We start from the raw sequence: 22,626 nt of genomic DNA on the forward strand, positions 1-22,626 counted from the left end.
GGACAGTGAAGCCACGCCCTTGAAAACCATTGCTTCTCTTGTCTCTCCTCACTCCCAGTCTCTACAGTTTCACTGAAGTTGAACTTGGTTGAACACATTGTACTGTCCCTTCCATCCGCCATGTTCTTCCCTCTGCTTGGAGCTGAGCACCTGCCATCCCCCCCCCACCACACACACACACACACACACACACACCGCCTGCTCTTTTAGTAGGCAGCTACTTCTCTCCACCTTCTTCCCACTCTTGTGATGTTGGTGTTCTTCCTCTCTCACCACTTGGCGCCCAGTCTTGTGACTACCAAGGCCACAAGGACAGGAGCCAAGGATGCTCCCTTCAACACTGCTACCTCACGAGCAGTCTAGTATGGAGGATGTAATGGACAGCCAAACAATAGTTACTAAATTTACAGGCTAGCTTTAGTTTTCTTCCTACCGCTCATTTTCTTTTAGAGCCAATTCACTAGGAACAAACTTCAGAACCACTACTGCATGAAGCTCTGTATCTTACCAGGTCCACCATCACCTCACAGGATATCAGTTCAAAAGCAATCTATAAAGACAGAAATTCAGAGAGTGCCCATCCAATGGGGAGTGGAGATTATGCCAAGCGGGGGACACACTAGGGGTGCTACTGGGGAGCTGGTGCTGCTCTCTGAGGTCTTAGCCTCAACATTGGCTGTATGGATGGGTTCATATGTCAAAAAAATAAATCAACCTGAAATTTCAGTATTTGTACATATTTCTTAATGCACCATCCTTCAATCAAAAGCTTACTCAAAGAATGAAGGAAGAGCACAGATCCCTTCCATCTATTCTCCTGAGTGTTGACTGCTTTCCTCTGTAGTATGCAACTACATACTACAGAGCGGTGGTGTTCTTAATGAAATGCTGAAAAGAAAAGACCCAAAGCCTGCAGCCTCTCCCTTCTACCAGCAAACTTTATCAACTCCCAGTCTCATGTGATCCAGCTTACCTCCTTCCTCCTCCCGCTCAGCAAGGCTTCAAGATCTGTAACCAAGCAGCCATGACACTATAAACAGAGCGAGCCTCACCATGTCCATGCCGCCCACCCTGTGTTCTCCATAACACCAGCCTAGATTCTAGACCACAGGGCAATGCCGTGATCACGCATGTGTGCCACGGTTCCAGGAGAGCATTTATTAGTTTCCAGACCGTTAGGTAATTTGAATCAAACTGCATCTTTCGCTTCTAGCTTTGAGTTGGTAAGAAGAAAATACTGCTTTCCTTAGCAGTTTCTCTCCTTAGATTTTCTTATGTTTTATATACAATGGACATGAGAATCATAATGCATGATTGCCAAGACATAAGGGTGACCTTGTGGAGTTTGTCGTCTCAGCACCTGGGGGTGTAAAGGCCATTTCTCTGTAAGGTTCTTCATCACAAAGTGTTGGTATGCACTTCCCTAAAGCACAAAGCTGTGGTCTGTTGATGTCTAAGATGTGCATGGGCTATTAAAATCTGACACGTAGTTTCTGTTTGTGTGGGGACAAGCACAGTGTTAGACCAAAGACAGGAATATTTATATCACTCCAGAATGTTTTTCAAGGTTCTAACTTAGTGAGTGTGAGGGATGGTACATCTCAGCCATTTGTGGCACTTAACAGAATACCTTAAATAGTATCTAATGAAAGACAAGAGCATAGGTGTATGTTGTGAGTGCAGATTGCTGCCAGCAGACCGACCTTGTAGAGAGGGCTCACCCGCTGCTTCAGAGATGGCGAAGCTTCCAAGGCACTGGGGGGGGGGGAACCTCAGAGAGGCTTCCTCACACTGGGCGGGAGGGTTCGGGGGGACCTCAGACAGGCTTCCTCACACTGGGCGGGGGGGTTCGGGGGGAGCTCAGACAGGCTTCCTCACACTGGGCGGGAGGGTTCGGGGGGGACCTCAGACAGGCTTCCTCACACTGGGCGGGGGGGGTTGGGGGGACCTCAGACAGGCTTCCTCACACTGGGCGGGGGGGTTCAGGAGGACCTCAGATAGGCTTCCTCAAGCTTCTTTTATAAGGGCATTCATTTCACTTGCAGGGCATGCAGAGCCCTCAGGCCCTGCTTATCTCTTAAAGGACACCACCTATTGATATTATCACAGTGGGAAAGAGGTTCTGACTTATGACTTCGGGGCAGGGGACACCCATACTAGTATTCTAGTGCATAGGACATGCGTAAAAAGTGGTCATTTACTGGGTACTAGTTGGTCCCAAGCATTGTGTTAAATTTATAACATAATTTTTTCACTTGATTCTTTCAGTGAGTCCATGATATGCTTACTGATATTACTATTATTATTATTAGTAGTAGCAGTAGTATTTGCCCATCATCACAAAGAAATTAAGAAGACAGGGATCACCCTCTGAACTTTGTACTTCCAAGGGCCCCTACATAGACTCACCACTTTCTTGTGGTGACTGAAGAATAAGCTATGACATGACAGACTGGGCAAACATGAAAACCATCCTGCCCTAAACACTCAGGCATGTGGGATGAGATGGGAAGACAAAACACAGTTAACTACAAGAGCGCTTACGGGAGGAAGGACAGCCAAGCTGCACGGTTACAGCTAAGTATAAGGAGCTGCTAATCTGACCCGCTCAGAGGCTCTGAACAGGAAAAAACAGCAGTGCCCATGAGAAATCAAACTTGCATCTGAAAATGAATTCTGCTTAGGGAAAATATTTACCATAATTATATGGTGATGAAACCCTAAATATGAAGACTTCCATAACGACTATTCCCAGGCAGTCAATACTAATAAGATACGTCAGAGAAGTCCAAAGGCACAGCTACCACGGAAATCTGAGCCCTGTGCTAATGCCAAAGAATAATAATTAGTACATGAAACAAGTTCTGAGCTAAGAAATGGAACAGGATATACAAGAACCTACCAGCCAAGAAAACAGACACAAGAGGATCTGCAGCTCTCCAACATACGCTACTAGAATATTCTTAAAAGGTCCCTATTTAGTACAAAGAACCTAACAAGGACTGTAGGGAAGAAATCTACTTTTAAGAGAAACAAATTAATCTTCTAGAAAGTCATGCATATCAAGAACTAAATGGATATCCTAATCAGCAGACCTAAAAGAACTCGAGTTTTAAAACAATAGCACACAAGATAAAGCCAATAAGCAAAAAGGAACAAACTGATGCTGAAAATCGTCTGAACAAATTATGAAAACACATTAGAGAAGGAACTCTGTGGAAGTCATCTACAAGGGGGAAAGAGGGACCAGACCACTTACTAACGCACAGAGATGAGATGTGGAAGACAGAGAGAATATTTCTACTCAAGAGTCTGTGGCCTTGGTCTTTATGATTGATAGTGTACATGCTACAGCACAGAGGGGCTTTAAGGAAAGCATGAAAGAACGTGTCGTTCCTACACCATTCCTACAGAAACAAACCAAAAATAACACTCCAAAACAACAGCGACAAAAGAAACATGGTAGCAGAGGTAACCAGCAATAAACTACATTCAATGGTAAGAGGAATGAGAAAGCAACTAGGTTAAAAGTACAGAGTGTGGGAACTACACATATGAGCTAGGAGGTAAGCCTGTTAGAAGGCACAGACGTTTTCGTTTGTTCATGAGAAAGGGAGAGGTTCTAGCCAGCGGAAACATGTCCACAGAGCAAAGGTGATCACTGCAAAGACAGAGGACACACCTGCGCTCTCGGAAGGAGAAACAGGAGTCCAGAAAATGGAGAAATCTAAGAGAGTAAAGAGATAAAGACAAAGCCTGGGAAAGAAAAGCACCTGAAGCACACACAAATACATCTTCAAGGAATCAATCTGGTAGACGGTAGAGGCAATGAAAACTTCAAGTCCAGCTAGTTACAGAGCAAAATCTCAATGTAAGAAAGAACAGCAATGCAATTGAAAAGAGACCGAGTCGTGTATTTAAATATACAACACTCCCAAAATGAGCAGCTTCACCTATGTGGTAAGCAAGCCACGTAGATGTCAAGGTATGAAGTACTTGATGGATAAAGATGGTTCTTACTTAGGGGGAAAAAGAATGACTGGCCAGGAAGCAAAACTCACCCGCACAGGGATTTCCATGGTAACGTAACTTCAAAATCTACATTGTAACATGAACTGAACGATAGGAAGGAACTGAAAACCCCCTAACCCTGGATAAGATTGCATGACATCTGTAATAGAAACCCATATAAGCAAAAGAAAAAAATGAGTAAGGTTTTAAATACATTGATTAATTTGGTCCAATGGATAAATACGGATCTCTCACCAAAGCTATTTCAAAGTGCAACTTGGTTTCAAAACGTATGAATAAATATTACAGAGCAAACCAACTTCATCCATATACCAAAAGCATGCAATGTGGGTTACAAAACCATTTAAAAAGATTTCAACAATAAACAAAAAGGGACTCAAAACCCATTTACTAAGAAACTTCAACCATCATTTTTTTTTAAAAAAAAAAATGTACAGCTACAAATGGCTTCGAGTTAGAAAAGCTTTATAGTTAATATTTCAAACCTGGATATTAAGTTGCTAAAGACGGGCTATGGAATGGAGAGAGATACAGAGCACACTCAGAAGAGCCGAGCACTAAACACTAGACATTACAAGATTAAAACCAGAGGAAATGCAAAGCACAGAGGGAGGATGAAGCAAGCACACCCCTGACAGGAGAGAGTGAGAGAGGTTCAGATAACGGGATGCAGAAAGAGGCAGAAACAGAGAGGTCGGAGGGAGAGAAAGAACTAAAAACCCACAGGTTAAAAGGGGACAATGCACTGAACATTTTTAAAAAGCCAGAAGAGAGAAATTTGAATATTTTTAACATTATGAACTGATAAATACCTGAGGAGACATGCTCACCTTCATTTGAATAACTATACAATATATATTAAAACATCATGTGGAAGCCCACAAATACACGTGGTCTTCAACAGACTAGATAACATTTTTAAAAAGAACGGAAAAGAAAAGAGACAAAGGTAGCAAATGTGTTAGCATTTTAAATAAACACCATTTATAAATAAATTCAATAAACTTAAAAATGAGATGAAACACACAATGTTAAAAGAATTATAATAACTTAGTTAAAAATAAAAAGGATGACATGAAAAGGATATGTATGTATGAAAATGACATAATGAAACCCATAATTCTACACGCTAAATTAAAAAATATTAAAATGAAAAAAATTAGAAAAGAGAAATAGAAAATCCGAAGAGATCTGTCTACTAAATAACTGTAGATGCTCACCCTGCACTTCCCATCTGCCACTGGGAGCTTTGTGAATTTCTGTGGAATTCAGGAGAAATACGTAATCTGTTTTATAAGGATGTCACACATAGTAGAAAACGGGAAAATCCACTATGTAATTTTGTGGCAAGCAACTTAACAGGAAAGTCAAATGATAACACAGGAATGAAAAGTCTAGCCACTTTCACTTTTGAGCACAATATTTGCCAACAAAGTCTAATGAATTTAGCAATATGTTTTTGCCTTTTATTTTTTGTGGTAGGTGAATGGCAATGGCATTTTTATTTGGAGAAAGCAGGTCTAATTTTCACTATAACTAAGATTTCTGCTATGAAAGGCAAAGCCACCCACCTTCGTACACAGAACCCTGTACTTTCTGAAGAAGGGATGTATGTGTCCTTTGATGATGCCGTCACTGTCTAAATATCATCAAGCACAAGCAAACGAGGATGCTATGAGGTCACCAGGCAATATATCTTATGGGTCAACTATAGCATAAGGTGGGCATCATCAGGCAAAACATCACATGAACACATGATTATACACACATCCATGTGCCTGAAACATACATACATATATATATATATATAAATTTTGAAATATGCACATTACATGATGAAAAATTACAGAAATCAGCAAAAACAACGTAGGAATAAATTACTTTAATAGTATAAAATGTTTAAATAAAATTCAGTGCCTTGTAGTGATGGCACACACCTTTAATCCCAGCACTCAGGAGGAAGAAGCAGGGAGAGCTCTGTGACTTCAAGGCCAGCCTGGTCTCCAAAGTGAGTTCCAGGACAGCCAGGGCTACACAGAGAAACCCTGTCTCGAAAAACCAACCAAGCAAACAAGCAACCAAAAAATATAAATAAAATTCAGCATCCATTCAGGTATCAAATGATAGCAACAGAAACTCTTGATGTTTTCCTTAATCTAGGAAATATTTAACCAACAGTAATTCTAAGCAACAGTGGTAACAATGGTATTCACATGTTCCTGCACTGTATACATATATGTAAATATTTACCACGTTCAAGGTATGATGATGGGGGCAGAAGGCAGATAAGAGGGGGGACGGCAATGGATGTTACAAGAATGCATTGCACACATGTATGAAACTATCAAAGAATTTTTAAGTAATATAAATTTGAAGTTCAGAAATTTTTCTATTCTTCAAAGATATTATGGCATTTACTGAGGGATATCAGCATAGTCTAGAATCATTCTTTATAGCAGGGAATATTTACACCATCATTCCTTTAAACATAACTAAAACATGGTGTGGAAAAATGGATAATATGAAAATTTCACATTATTTACCTTCTATAATAAAAATCTAACAAATTCATATTTAACATGATATTATTAAACATGATTAATAGAAACATCTTATCAATAGTATCTAGTGTCACAAATCATGAAACAATAATTAGGACGGATGTCAGACACTTTTCAGAAATAATATCACTTTCTATGCAAAAAGCCCAGGGAATCCACATAAGAACTATTAGATATAAAATACATAGAACAATCTGTTGGCATGCCCCACCACCCACACATTGAAAACTTGGTACAGATTTATACTTACATATGACAAAGGACTAGTCAGAATTGCATTTGTGCTGGGTGGCACATCCAAGCTGCAAGGGGTTAAAGCTCTAAATGCAAACCACACTCAAGTGCTCAGAGTGAAAATGAAGCATCGCTATATTAGGAGAGGCAAAGACTCCCGTAAGAGTGGCACGCGAGGCATAAACCAGAAAAGAACAAAACAAACTATATTAAAACAAAGGCAAAAGAAAACGTATATTCATCAAGGGTCATCCATCCATAGTGAAAAGACCAAAGGACAGGATGGCACATAGAGATTGTCTGTAGCTACTCACAACCTAGTCTTGGAAACGCATAGTACCTAAATCACTAAGAACGGATCCGATTATCCAGGAGGCACGTGCCCAAGAGGAGCAAAGACAAGAGTCTCTAAATGACCAATAAAACTATTAAATTATGTTCATTTTCAGATCAAAAATGTTCAACATCAGAACACAGAGAAGACATGCCTGGTAGGTGGGATTCAGCTATACATGAGGGTGCACTGTCCTGGCTAAACACAGCTCAGGACATTTGCTGAAGTTGAGGATTGTCAGCTGGGAAAACACCAACAAACTGAACTAAACTCTTCTATCTTCCAAAACCTGAGACCTGTTTCTTCCCAGCTGACAGAATTACATTCTCGTACCAGAGGGCAGCCATGTTTCCTTGCCGCCAGTGTACATGTATGTGTGCTCCAGTCTATGGGCCCACGGGGAAAGCTCCACGTGCAACAGAAAGGTGTGTACAGTGGGGCTGCGGGGGGGCTGGGGTGGCTTACTTGGAGCAGTCTTCGCAAGCAATGTTCCCTGTGGTCTCCTTGATGGTGCGTTCGGAAACAAAGGCAGGGTATTCAGTATCACAAGGCTCCAGGGTCTGTTTCAGTTTCTGTGCTGTGGGGGAAAGGGGAGGAAAAAAAAATGAAAACTCGGTGTTCAGGCTCAACGCCGTGCCTGGCAACCCAGAACAGCTCAAATGCAGTTCTACTTCGGAAGCTCTGTGATTTTTCTAGGCACAGCACAATGCATTATTTTCTAATTAGCCCAGTGATTTCATCTGCCAAGCAACTCTGTAAGCTATAATTCCTAAAGCAGTTGTGTTGGCTTGATCGACTATCATTTATGCATCACAAGAATTCTTTCTGGGTCAGCATCAACCACGGGGTCTCTGACCTCAGACTCGCAGTGACTTAACACCAACACATCTGGGAATCTGAACACACACCGAAAAATGTCAGCTATACCAGATTGCCATATTATTGAGGGCAAGATAAATGTCATGATACAATGGCACCGTGCTATTATTGAAAGGAAATTGAAATACAAAATAGTAAAAGACATAAATTCTTTGAAGTTTAGCACACTCCAAATTCTGTGATTCTGAAGTTTCTCATTCGATAAGACAAATAACTAAATAACGTGGGCATAGAAATGAGTGACTGGTGAGCCAATAGTTCAGCTAACTCACACCCAGTGGGCGGGACCCATGTTTGTAAGTCCCAGTTTTCTTATTTGCATCAAGTTCTGTTTTCAGAGATCGATGGGTGAAGTGAGCACTGAGGAGTACTGAGTACAGTGCTTGGGGATAGCGCTAAGGATTGGATTAATTATAACAAAAATAACAAAAGAATACGCATTCTTGGTTTGTAGCACTAAACAATGCCAATGATGACGCATACCACAGCTCACAGTTAAGGGCAAAAGCTTCTACAAGAGAGAAATTTGGAAAACAAATTCTCCTCTGCTACTTCTAACTTGTTCTCAGCATTCTCATCTACACAGTGGGGATGCTGGTGGCTCAAGTATTCCGCATAGCTCGGGTGCTTGGCATAGCTCGGGTACTCCGCATTGCTTGGGTACTCCGCATAGCTCGGGTACTCCGCATTGCTTGGGTACTCCGCATAGCTCGGGTACTCGGCATTGCTCAGGTACTCAGGTAGTTCTACTCATTTACAGCTTCACCGTTGAGTACCTGGAGTTTCCCAGTTCCATATATTCCCAAAGACCCTATACACAGGTTTTTGTTTTGGTGATGTATGTATGGGATCAAGCTTGTGTATAAAATTTACATTTGTAATTCCAAAACGTGATGTGCAGAATACAACATGTTGGGTAGATGGATGACAGAACCATGGCGAATTGCCTTCCTGGGATGCTGTGGGATCTAAGCGGATCCATGGAAGCAGCACTGTAAAATGCCTAGCTGTTCACAGTTGGAGAATTATTGGTCACCAGTAAGCTGCACCCTTTGCTGTTACATTCTAACACAACTCTTTCGAGCATATATGTTTTCCCCCTGAGGCTTCCTTATTTCAAGGAAACTGCTTCAAGTCATAGGACACTGGCATATTTATTTTTTTACTTTAAAACAAAATAGTTCCGCTTTTTATTTTTTATTTATTTATTTTTAGCTAGAAAATTAGAACATGTGACCTCACTGACCAGCTGCTGATCTTAAGAGCATGCGAATGTCACTGGTGACCACCCAAAGCTTAATTGAAGAGTGAGCATTAATATACACACTGCTTTTCACAGGCAAATTCTCTCTCTCTCTCTCTCTCTCTCTCTCTCTCTCTCACACACACACACACACACACACACACACACACACACACACACAACCATCTCTCCAGGGCCTTGGATAGTGTTGTGGTTTTTTTTTTTTCCCCAACCAAATATAGCAGATAAAGAAAATGGAAGAAGTTTAGCCCCTTGTGACAAACTGCTTGTCCCTGAGGTGGAAGGTGAGGAGATGTGCCCTGATCCATGCCCATGGTAGAGCTCACAGAGCACCTGGTTTCTTCCTTGGTGCAGAAGAGAGGAAGTTGCTTTGCTTGATACTCTGGGGTGGGGGCGGGGTGGATGTATTGTGTTCACCTTTCCTTTACTTCCTTCCTTTGTTGACTCCTAGCTGGGGGAGGGGGCTATCTGGCAACAGTTTGGCAACACAATTTCTTATTTTCACAGTTGATTTTTCTCTGTTCCTCAGATGATTCTTATTGTCCAACTTAGGCAGCTTCCTCTTTACATTTTCAGGATCAGAATTTCAAAAAGCTCACTTCTAAACAAAATAAGGATTAGATACACAGTAGTGTAGGTGATAAGTGAGCGTGACACACACTTGCAAATGGCAGATAAACACCTGCCGGCAAACGATGTTCACTAAAGAAATGCTGTGTGCCGGACGCTCTTCCACTTGATACACATTCATCTCACAACAAGATATGACAAGATTTAAAAATAAAGTAGGAAGTAGGAAGTTCTTTTTGTTTTAAAGAAGTGAAGACCAAGTGCTTCACTGTTAAAGAAGGCTCTGTTAGGTGGAGGAGGTGGGAGTAAGAAAAGGGGGAAAGAAATTGTTCAAATTTCCCCAGGAAGTAGGTGGCAGAGCCAACATTGACTTTCCAGCTTTGTCAAGTCGGGCCAATGAAAGGAAGCTAGAGGTCTTTCCAGGCGGGCTGGGGGCGGTGGTGCACACACATGATTTAAATAAGCCCGACAATTTCGGCATCTCTAATTCTAATTGTCTGGGCTCTTTTATGATGGAATGGGTTCAAAATGTCCATGGCGAAGCTCATTTGGCCCTGATCCTTACTGGAGATGAAGTTCTTTCTGCTTTGACAATTGCAGGGTGCGCGTGCTGACGTAGGATAAACACTGTTTGCGGCATGATGTTGACTAGCCGTGTGCTTTAGAGAGACATACAGAGTATCCCAGGAAGCCATAGCCACACTTGCTCTACCTAGCCTGGGCCTTTCTTTGTCTAGAGCACTATGGAAAACACCATCCAGGTCTGCCAGCCACTGCTGCTTATCTTCGGGATTTCAAACCAGTAAACGAGACTGCCAGCGATCTATTAGTGAGTTCTGCTTTAAGTCCCAGTTGTTGTTCTTTTGCCGAACTACAGTTCCCAGCGTTCTCCTGGATACGGACATTTCCCAGAAGCCTTTGCATTCCCCGTTAAAAGCAAAGGTCTTTAGGAGTTCTTCCTCTTCCCTCTTCCGTTTTCCTAATGTATCGGCACACCTTCACCTGCCTGTTGCCCCTCCCCCATTAAAGTGCACCCACGTGGGACCGCCGCGTGTCTGTGTCTTTTCCTCGCGTAACCGTCTTGTCCTCTACCCTGCAACCAGAAATTAATTAACAACACTGGTGATCAGAACTTGGGATCTATCTAAGCTGGAGGCACTAAAATATGCTGCTGCTAGCCGAGGTTGGTTCTTTCTTCTTGGTTTTTTTTTTTTTTTTGGTGTTTTTTTTTTGTTTGTTTGTTTTTGTTTTTGTTTTTTTTTTTTTTTTTTTTTGGTTTTTCAAGACAGGGTTTCTCTGGTTTTGGAGCCTGTCCTGGAACTAGCTCTTGTAGACCAGGCTGGTCTCGAACTCACAGAGATCCGCCTGCCTCTGCCTCCCGAGTGCTGGGATTAAAGGCATGTGCCACACCGCCCTGGTTCTTTCTTCTTGAAGGGACAGCTGTGGCTCTGAAGCTGGAAACAAGCTGCACCAAGAGCTGAATAGAGCAGTTTGTCATAATCTTACGTATTGTGCTGGGGGTGGAATCCAGGGCATCACCTAGACTAGGCAAGCGTTCTACACTGAGTGACACCCCTTCTACCATCACCATCAACTTAAGTGCAAAAAACTAGAGCCTCTCAGCAATTCCCACTCAGGAGGTGCTTCGGGGCAGGAGTCACTGGGCGTCTCTGAATGGAGCCTTCATCACCACACAATCAAGCGAGGCGCTGCTATTACATAATTTGGTGGATGAAGCAACAAAAACTCTGTGAAATTAAGATGCCTGTTCAAAGCCACATGGCGGGGAGTGGCAGGGACCAGGTGTGCACCTGGACAGTCCCACCTGGGAGCCACACTTGCTAATAATAATTCTAATCTGCCTCTCACTCTAGTTGCATGGGTATCTGAAGCTGATGTCACCATGACCTTCCACTCGCTCCCCAAAGAGCATTCAATAGGACATCTACACAATCAGATTGCTTGAATTTCCCCTTAGCAACAAATGTTCCTAATGAGAATAACTGACTTGGGTTCACCGTAATTACGTGCAGGCAATTGGGAATGGATAGATTTGCCATTTGAAAAGCCTCTCTCTCCTTTTGTCTCCGTGAATGCAGCCCCATTCATAACTGGGTGCCAGCAAGCTCCATTGTCTTTGTGAAACTTCACCCAAATGAGACCTTTGTGGTAATCAAGCAGAAGTGGGTTTCCACAGTCCCTTCATCAAGGAAATGAGGCAGATAAACAGTATAATTATGGATTCTATTTTTAGCTAAAACAAAGATGTATGTCTCAGCTCAGGGTCTTTATCTAGCGAGAGAATAGTAAATTTAGAATGAATTGCAAGTTGAGATGGTGCCGAGACCATTCCTTCCCAACGCTGATTCCAGGATTTACACAGACTTTTAACACAGAGTTCCAGTCACGGCACCCCACGGATGAATCCACTCACCTCCTCTGTTCCCGTGTCTTTATTTATAACATGGCAAAATCATATCCCCCCCCCCCACACACACACACAGTAGAATAGATGGCCGTAGGTCCGAGTGAGACAGTTCAGATGTGGGATCCAGCTCTATACCATGAAGGAAGGCAGCTGGGACTTTCATGCAGGTAGAAGGTCTTGTTAGGTCTGTGTGTGTGCGTGCTCTCTCCAATGCTTCTATCATCCTCCCTATCTGTCTGAATGGGTCCTTGGAGAAATCTGGTGATAAGTACTTCCAGGGACTACTTCCCAGCTGCAGTGGAGGGGAGACTAGAAGGGGATCTGGAAGGGTTTCCGAGCACTCTGAAATGCTGGAATATTCTGTGTCAGCATGCCAAAGTTTCAATGTCAATGTCTTCTAATAATCTTCTAATAATCTGTGGGATGAAGGTGTCACAGTCTAGAGCAGGGGTTCTCAACTTGTGGGTCATGATCCACTTGAGGGGGGTCACATATCAGAGGTCCTGCATATGATGTAGCAATGGAATAATTTTATGGTTGGGGTCACCACAATATGAGGAGCTGTGTTAAGGGGTCACAGCATTAGGAAGGTTGAGAACCACTGGTCTAGAATAAATGGACGTTTTGACATTATCTATTAGGAACAGAGGTAGGAAAATTCTCACGACAGAACACTGAGAACTAAAATATCACATCATCATTTTGACCTGTGTTGGGACAGTTGTGGAGGAATAGGGATGTAGAACTCGGAGTGGGAACCTTCTAGAGTATCTATGGAGTCCAGGCAGTAACCATGTCTTTATTAATCTCTCTGCCCTGACTGGTGTCCCTCCATCAAGACCAGAACTCGATGTTGACTTTCTGAATCAGCTGCTGCTTTGTTGTAGGGCTGTCCTTAAGGAATAGCAGCATCCTGGCCTCTACCCACTAGATGCCAGTAGCAAACTGTGACAATCAGAAACGCCTCCTGAGAGTGCAGGGACTGGTGGGAGACAGAACTGTCCCTCAGTTAAATGATACTGTTCCCTCAGCAAAGACTTCAGTGATGGGCTCTCAAAAAAAAAATGTCAAACCTTTGGAAAAAAAAGTGAGGGTGGCTTTTGAGATGAGAGGTCAAGGTGAGAATTGGGGGGGTCTCTCTGGGTGTAGAAACTGACACAAAGAAGGGCTTTCTTGGGGACTGAGGATATGGTTCAGTGGGGAGTGCATTTATCTGGCATTCAGGAAGATCTAGTTCTCCACAATGTGTAAAGAAAGCAACATGCCAGCATTGGAGAGATAGAAGCAGGAGGATCAAAAGTCAGGATCATTCTCAGCTATACAAAGAAACAACCAAAATAAATAAATAAATAAATAAACAGTTCCCTGCTCATCTGTGAGAGGGAATGCGAAGAAATTAGGCACCAAACATGCAAACATGAAGTGCCCACCACCTCTCAGTACAAATCTCACTCCTAAGAGTGAGGCACCCTTAAAAAGCAAGAATACTCACTTCGCACTGGATTCCTGCCCATGCGCACCAGTGCCCACTTCAAGCCTGTACTGCACCTGACCAACCTTAACTAACCATCAAGGAAATCAGAGACTCCCAGAACTTCCTGCAGAGACAGGGTCTAACTTTCGGGCTAGACAACGCCTTCAGAGCCATCACAGCCTCCTCTAGGGGGAGTCAGTCTTTGTTCTCAGCTATTGATGCTGTAGAAAGATGGTCTTAGCCAAGCTGCACCTCAAGCCCTCCAAATCTACTGATTTATTCGGCCCCACCTCACCTTTCTTTTATAAAATGTATATAATATCAACAAAAACAAATTTAGACCACAGGCCACAGGTTTAGGGGCTATAATAGTCTTCTTTTTCCTGCTACCCTGAGTCATGGTTTGTTCCCTGTCTACTAACTTCCCATTCTTCATGCTGATTTCTGACCATATTAATGCCACAGCCCCCCACTACTGGACTACAAATCTTAGGTCTGGAGTTTTGTTTATCATTTTACATATTTTTATGATTTTGGGGGGGGGGGCGAAGGGTATAGATCTTGCTATGTGACTTAGGCTAGCTTTTACTTCCTAAACTCAAAACAATTCTCTTGTCTCTGCTTCCTGATTAGCTTGTGGGTCTTGCATCTGGCTACATAAGCATACCAATATTTTACAAATCTCTTCCAAACTTTTTCAGTGCCGGTATAATAACCTTTCTGTGGGTGAATAAGAATCCTAAAACGACCTTCTTAGGGACATTGAACAAGCCACCATGGCTTGGTATTGTGAGTGCCCTGTCAGCTATGGAAACCCTTCCCAACAGTCTCAGTTACAGCCTCATGTTCAATGTCAAGACTGGGATAATGAATGTATGCTACAATTCAAAACCAGTGCTCACCCAGTGGCCTATATGGAATCATGCCTGGCACAAGAATGACCCAATAGGGTATTTAATAAGCAAAGTCCTTGCTGTGCCCTCAGCCTCAGTTGCATGCTGAGGGGAATAAATAGACAGTTATATCACCAAGGAAACCTAGTGTCATGTAAAAGAAGCAAAGAAAGGTAACCATGGTAGAGAAGGGCAGGGATTGAGTGTTAAAGGACTTAGGGGGAAGCAGAAGGAAGTGTTTGGGGATTCAGAAAACCCACAGAGGGCTCCTAAGGCATGGAACCCAAGGCAAATATCCAACACCTAAGTTGTACCACTTTATGATCTTACCATTAAGATGAAAACAAAAAGTTGGAAATAAAATTCATGCTTGTAGCCTACCAGTTTTTAACATCCACATTTAAAGAATTCAAAAAACAAAGAACACACACACACACACACACACACACACACACACACACACACAAAAGCCAAATAAAAACAGAGAGTATCTGAGAACTTGCCTTGGGTGAGAAGGCCTGGGGGAGACGGCTGGAGATAGCTTTGAAGGCAAACATCATCACTGCCAATGTCAACACTGTCATCTTCATCATCAGAGATTAGATACAGTAGCATCTTAGGTTCATTTACTCTGATCATCAGGTAACATGATTTATCTTTCTTATTGCACACAGACACAACACACATACAACACACACACAGAGAAATAAATATTCTTCCCACTGTTCTTATGATGGGGAAATTAGGACTTGGTAAGATCAACTGGTTTGCCAAATGTAAGACTTAAAGCCTGAATTAAACCATACTATAGACCTAACTTGGGTCTTTGAGAATGTCCACTAACTACCACTCAAAATATCAACTCAGGTTTCTGCAGCTGTGCAGATACAACTAGAGTGTTTATCCGTTCAGCCAGTCGGATCATGGATGACTTGTCTGCTTTGCTCAGCTTTTCATGTTGCCTATTAGCTTTCTGACAATTTCAGACCCTTCCAAAGTATGATTTTCCACTTTTGTTGGGGAAGCAGGTCAAAGTGAACACGGGTGGAAAGAATCTGTAGAATTCTGTCAGACTGCATGGCATAGGCTTCAGCAAGGTGGCTTCCTGCCAACAGAGCAGAAAGACTGTCACAATGTTCTGTGTGTTTTAACACAAGCCAGTGGATCTCTGATAAAAAAAAAAAAAAGTATCAGTGCCCAGGGTTCATCACTCACACTAAGAAACAGAAACCTACCTTTGGCTGTCACATCTGAGTGCCACCAACTGCACAGGTTAAATTCCACCAGGAACCTAAACAATGGAAGCCCAGAGTTATATGTCATCTAAGCCCCAGCTCCAACAGTACGACTATATGTCATTTGGTGCTGCCCCCACTCCATTTGACAGAATAACCCTGCACTTTGGAAACACTGCTGTGGCTGACTGAGTTCCCATCGAATTACCACTGGGTTTCGGCTCACTTTGAAAAAGCTATTTTACCATCAGTGGCAGCATAGCCCTGAGATTGTGGTCTCCTAGTTGAGAAGAATTCTTAGTTGAGAAATGTCTGCTGTTTGATCAGAAGTCAGCCTCTGGTAATTTACTCATAATAACACCTGAGTTTATTCTATAATAAATAGACAATTTCTAAAGGACCCTATGCCTTATTTCAGAACTTAAAAATAGAATATTTTCTGGGTCAGAACCACGGTCTGCAGTAATACAGGATGGGTTCAGCAAATGTGTTTATACCCATGCATGGGGGCAAAGAGCAGGCCAAACTTTTAATGAAATTATGCTCTAACCCAACTTCAGAAAAATCCAAATATCTCAATTTATAGTTAAGGATTCAAAGACAATATAAATCACCTAAATGAATGGTGACAGATCAAAAAAATAATAATTTTCATTTTCTTATCATACTCAAGGCTACTATCCCTAACAACTACCTCTCCATCAAAATCCCACCAGTAGCCTTAATGCATCTTCCATCTCTTCTATATACAGAACACTTGTTTGCCTTTGGATTTATAAACATTGTTGACTTAATATAGATTGCATTAAAGTAAAAATAAAAAGACAATGTCAATTTGCCAGATGGCAAGGGATTTGCCTTAAACCTACAGCACTAAATCCTGGCTGGGAGAGAGGAAGAGTGACAGTTTGATATAAATTGCTCAGTCTGGTCAACATACTATTCATGGGCTACCCTACGCTGCAAAGTGTCCATTACCTCATCTGTAAGCCAGAGTTTTCCTCTCTGTCGCAATTCAAGTCTGACTTAAGTCATGAAGTCATCCAGCATTCTCAAAAGAGGACCACAATTTGATAAGGTTAACTTATTAACCCATACCTAGAGAGTAGAGCCCCTAGCTCCTTCTGTGGCCCATGTAAACCTGGCTCCCGCCCAAGCCAATACATCCCAGCAACAGTGGACAGCTTGGCTGTGTGTTCTCCTGACCACAGCCCACCCAGGCAGCATTAAGACAGCCAGGCATCCATGTTAAATTTAACAGTAACCACAATAAATAGATTTGGCTTGTGGATCATAAGCTGTTAGTCTGCTCAACAATGACACAGAGGCATAGAGAGTGGGTGTGAGTAACTGACATTTAAAAAGATAGCACTGTGCTCTCAGAGGTCAGTACTTGGAGGTGTAAAATAGATCGAAGGTTAGCGAGAGCAGGGAGCATCATCTCCCCATTCACGATATCAGAGAAACAGAGCAACAAGGGTGCTTGTGGGAAAGAATATAGCAGATGGTACTCACAAGACAAGTTCAGTCATTATCCACTTGGCTGCTGAGAGGAAGGCCTTATAGGGCTGAAGGGAAGAATTCACCCCATTAAAAAAACGGATTACATAAGAAGTTTGTAGTTTGACTTAAGGCTTTACATAGAGACAATGTTATTCTTCTGGAGAGATGGATATCATGTTAAAAACCAGGGAAGGTCTAGCTCGAAGAAGAAAATGCTTGGATACTGTATCCCAAAACTAACATTTTAAAACTTTGAACTCCCCTGTAGTAAGATGTGATTTACAAGTAAAATAAACATGATCTAATACAAGGGTTATCACTGGGGGTGGGGGAGGAAGTTCAACAAACGATGCTTAAACCTTTACCCTCTCGGGGCTAATATTTCACAGCCTGATGCTGAGGGGCTGGAATCATGTAACTAATTTCCAATGGTAATTCACAGCACTCCCCGTTGGAAAGGTGGCTCACAGTTCTCCATCACTGTGTGTCATTCACGGAGAGAAGCACAAATTGAACACACTTGATTTTAATGCCTTCCATGAATTATGTAGGATTTGGACTGCCCTTTCTCGCACTTACATATTTGGACTTGAAAAAATGATAACCATATGAACATGTGATTTTATCCCTTGCAGAAAGTCCCCTGCATGCTATAAAAGAAGGCATTGACAGCCTAATCTTTATTTCAGAATATTTTAATTAAAAAAAGCAGTCGGATTGTTTACTCTGTGATATTTCCTATGTGGATAATTCAATTTCCTGAATTCTGGAAAATACCATGTCCCCCTCAGTTGGTTCTTTGTACCTAGGTATGTCAGATATGTAAGTGGTGCACAGACTTGCGAGGCAGACGATGGCACTGGCAGAGCAGGGCTCCAGACAGCAGGTCCAGAAAACCCTCAGCACCTTTGGCGGCTGCCACTTAGGGAAGGGCGTGCCAAATCCTGGTTTCTGGGGCAACAGCTGCCTAATCCGCCTCTGTGAGCGGTTTAATTACAAGAACCAGAGCTGGGAATGGAGGAATTAGCCAGTAAATAAAACAAGAGTGAATCTGTAGTCCCCTAACAGTTGCTGAAAGGCCCCTGTCTAGACTCAGAAAGCAGCAGAGAGCAGCATAAAAAAAAACAAAAAACAAAGTAAACCTATGGGACTTCTTCACAGCCCATCCTGTGGATGTAGTTCATTCTCTGATTTCAGAGAGATCTTCAACATAAGTCCCTGTACCAGAAGACTCTGGGTCTCCAGGTTTAGGGTCAGAGAAAGATACTAACTTTTAACAATTTCGTAAAACCAAATGTGTCACCAAGTCCCACGGTTTTGCTATTAGGTATTATGGCATTGAAGTTATCACTTTCCCCAGGCCCAGAAAGACCTGGGGAGTCAGATCATGGGCTAATTCTGGGTCTTTGTTCCCCCTGGGATAGTAGTGCAGGTGGCTTTGAGAGAGAGGACAGGCTGTGTAGCTTGGCAGTGGCTCGCCAGAGGCCAGGGGGAAAGAACTCCCTCCAGAAGAACTTGTTAGACCCAGCCCAAACTGGATATCTGAGCAAACAAAAGGATTATGCTAATAGGGATTAAGGTTTTAAATGTAAAAGATCAATGAGCAGGAGAAGGCCATTGAGGTTTTTGACAGTAATGAGGAAGAAAACCAATCTTGGGACATTTCAAATCTGCAAATAGTGTGGTAAAGAAAGCCTCCATTAGAAGTGGCCTTCTCCAAAGTTCCCTTGTAGGGGTGTTTTCTGTAAAGCCCACTGCTCAGCGGCCTCTCTGAAACACTCAGTGGAGAAAAATCACTTCAAGAAGCAGTTGGCTTTTATATAATGCCCTTGTAAAGTCTGTCTTACGTCTAACAGGGGCCAATACGGTATAGCAAGATAGTTTTGCAATTTAAGGGAAAGTTTTGGTTGGATTTTAGTATTTCCCAAATGACGTGTCAAGGGTTATATTTGTAGACCTTTGTGGCCTATCTTGAAGAATAGGAAGAAAAATAAAAACGCGAGATTTCTTCCTTTAAGGAAGAAAAATAAACTATCTGAGATTTCAGGTAATTAATGGCCAAACTGATATTTTCTGTACATTGCAAATTACATTTTTAAGACAGAAATAGTCAGTTTCTGATAGTCTGGAGGCAATTTTTTGGGACACAGCAGCGTGTGTCCTGCTCCTAGGTTATGATATCCTTGGGGGACATGCATGTGAACATGTTTGTGAAAGTGCTTGGTTGTGTGTGTGTGTGCCTGTGTGTGTGTAAGTAGGCCAGAGGCAGATTGCAGATAGCTCCCCCAGCTGCAATCCACTTTGACTTTTGTGTTGAAGTTTCTCAAACACCTTCAAGTTCAGGGATTCTGGATGGCCAGACATCTGCTCTGTTCTGGGTTACAGATGGGTGATGTGGGATGCCTTTCTGCATGCTGCGAATATGTGCTGTTTTTATTGGTTGATAAAGCTTCTTTGGCCTAGGGCAGGGCAGACTATAGCTAGGCAGGAAATCCAAGCAGGAAGACAGGGAGGGAAAAAAAAAAGCAGAATGGAGAAGATGCCAGCAGATACCAGAGAAACAAGATGTGAGGTAACGATCCACGAGCCTTGTGGTCAAATATAAACTATTAGAAATGGGCCAATGTATATGCAGAGCTAGCCAGTAAGAAGCGTAAGCCATCAGCCAAACAGTTTGCAATTGCTATGAAGACTCAGAGTCGTTATTTGGGAACTCTGGGCGGGAGCTAAACCTCAGTTACACACGTACACTCCCATGTCTGGCTCTCTTTTTCATGTGGGCACCTCACTGGGGACTCAGATCCTCATGTTTATGTGGGAAGAACTTTAGTGACCGAGCTGTCTCAATTTCCCCAGAAGAACAGTTTCTATTGATCAAAATCAAATTTTTAATTCTCATATGTAACACTCAGTGAAACTTCTCTTCTTGTCTATGAAAGGGGGGGGGGGACTGTTCATTAATCTACTTAAGACCTTGACCCGCTTTTCACTTATATAATCCCTGGATCTGGGTTTAAAACAGAAGCAGTTCTTAGTGAGTGGAGTTAGGAAAAACCTTTAAACATGCTTGGTTTTGAATACGGCTGGCGCATTTGATTACCCTGCAGTCTGGGCCACATTCCCCCAAGGCAGCAGAAGCCCCCAGTTACTACTACCTGGGTAGCAGCTTGGTACTTACATCCAGCAGTCCGTGGGCACTGTCGCTGCTCTCCTTGTTAGCTCTACACATGGCTTGGTAGTCGTACAGGGTGATTCTACATGGGGAAGAGAAAGAGGCTTCAGGAAATGAAAACCCATAGGTACCACATAATGCTTAGGGCCAGGGAGGTGAGAGGTCACTAGTGTTGTGTGTGACTGTCACAAACAGAAAGAAGCCTGACAGGGTTAGAACAGAGCAGTGAAGGGACCATAAGCTGTCAGGTCTCATCACCAGGAGCTAACAAAGGGAGTGAATGAAGGTGTTTGGAAGAATACAGGGAGATTTAAAAAAAAAAAAAACCTAACGACGAGTTCTCCATTTTAGTTCAAAATAAGGACAGTTCGCATGGCCACTGTACTCCCTGGGTTATACTGATTGAAATCAGGTCCCTGGATATATCTGTTTTTTAGATGAGACCCAGCAAGTACCACTTTAGGTTACAAAATGGCAAGACCACTTTCCCATGCACTAGGAAACAGAACAGGATTGAGTCAAAACCTGAAGTCGTGGGAGGGGGAACCCAGTGTCTCACTGGCTACAATTCCCTCAGTGTTACTACTCCAGGAGTCCAGGCATCCTTGTCTGAAGCAGCATAGTTTATGACACCCGAATGTGGATATTTTGTTTCCATTGTTGAGAAGAGTATTGCTGTCAGCCCCAGAAACATTACATAGTTTGTCTGAGGTGTTTTGTTCCCCAGTTGACAATTCTTATAAAATTAATTTTTTTAAAAAAATGAACATGTATTTTATCTCATTCTCAGAAGCAGTGGTCAGAGACATGGGTCCCCATCTGACCTTCAGTGCCCCCCCACACACACACAATTTCAAAGAAGAGACGACCAAAGTCCGGCCTGAGACAGAAAGATTTCAAATACCTTAGCACATCTAATTCTACATGTCAGTGGAGAATTCTCCTTACAAGAATTCCTTTCTAGAAGGGCCATTGCTTAACGCTGAGAGAGGATTCAATACTATCACTCTGTGAGGCCAGTAGGACGTGGTACCCATCTCTCAACTCCCTTACATCCCTAGCCCCTGGCACAGGATAGATCACGGAAAAGGAATTCTTTCCAAGGCAAATGCGTGAATTACTGCTTGATGACAATCTCACCTAAGTGAACCCCAAGACATCATGTACAGACCTTCCTGGAACAACTCCTGGGAGACAGAACAGATCCACATATGGGTGCCAAAAACAAAACTGGCCACCTCTGACCAAACCGTAATTGAGGTCAGCTCCAACAAGTGGCACACAGGGGTGGTACAAGGCAGCGGAGACACAATAGCCCATGCAGTCCTGGGTGCCTCTTTGCATCAGAAACAGTCTCCCCTATGCTGACCCCCCCCCCTTTTTTTTTCTTGCAAACAAGCAGCTTTGTTTATGGAAATAGAAACAAAGACCTTGAATGAGCCACACACTACCCTTGGTGAAGTCTAAGCCCAGACTGCAATCAGCTGGGCAGAGGATTGACAGTTCACTGGCTAGCAACCATATCTGTTACTGCAGTTCAGGGCACCCTCTGAAGCTGGGGTGAGGGCAACATGCTTGAGTAACATCCGGCCCTGCACTTTGAGCTGAGGACGGTGGCAGCCGTTGGGTGGATTCTAGATAGTGACCATAATCGTCAAAGCACATCGCCCATTTGCCAGAAGTGCAAAGCAAGTCTCACCCAGCCTAACAAGTTCAAGCCCACAAAGATCACCAGTGAGAGAGCTAGGAAGAGCTGAGAGCTTTTTTGAATCCACTTCCCTCTGCCTTTTTCTCAGAAATAAGTTCTGAGTCTTGGAAATGCAAAGCGCCACACCTGTATCCATTGACAGGCTCACTCTGGACTCTCCAAACAAATACTGCCCAAGACAGGTTCTCAGAACCAAAGTCTGGGATCATTTTGTGCTTCCAGCTGAGGGGCAATTGAGCAGTCCCGCCCCCACCCCTAGCCAGAATAAACCAGCTGGCTCACAAGGCCAGCTGGCTAGTGGTAACCATGGTAACCCCCTGACTGACAGATGGCTGGAAG

The 22,626-nt window shown here is 42.9% G+C and overlaps 1 protein-coding gene across 4 annotated transcripts in view; it reads right to left on the reverse strand.

The window, feature by feature from the left end:
* The window catches only part of Cacna2d3 (calcium voltage-gated channel auxiliary subunit alpha2delta 3), an 812,834-nt gene that overhangs the window by 40,128 nt on the left and 750,080 nt on the right, over positions 1–22,626 (reverse strand). For all 4 annotated transcript variants that reach the window (XM_075988898.1, XM_075988900.1, XM_075988899.1 and 1 more), the window contains 4 exons: positions 20,586–20,661; positions 17,420–17,472; positions 15,905–15,960; positions 7,627–7,738 (listed from right to left, as the gene is read on the reverse strand). In XM_075988898.1, coding sequence (XP_075845013.1) covers positions 7,627–7,738; positions 15,905–15,960; positions 17,420–17,472; positions 20,586–20,661 — 297 coding nt within the window. The remainder of the gene's footprint in view (positions 1–7,626; positions 7,739–15,904; positions 15,961–17,419; positions 17,473–20,585; positions 20,662–22,626) is intronic.

The sequence above is a fragment of the Microtus pennsylvanicus genome, chromosome 10, assembly GCF_037038515.1.
Source record: "Microtus pennsylvanicus isolate mMicPen1 chromosome 10, mMicPen1.hap1, whole genome shotgun sequence".
In the NCBI taxonomy this organism is placed as follows: Eukaryota; Metazoa; Chordata; class Mammalia; order Rodentia; family Cricetidae; genus Microtus; species Microtus pennsylvanicus.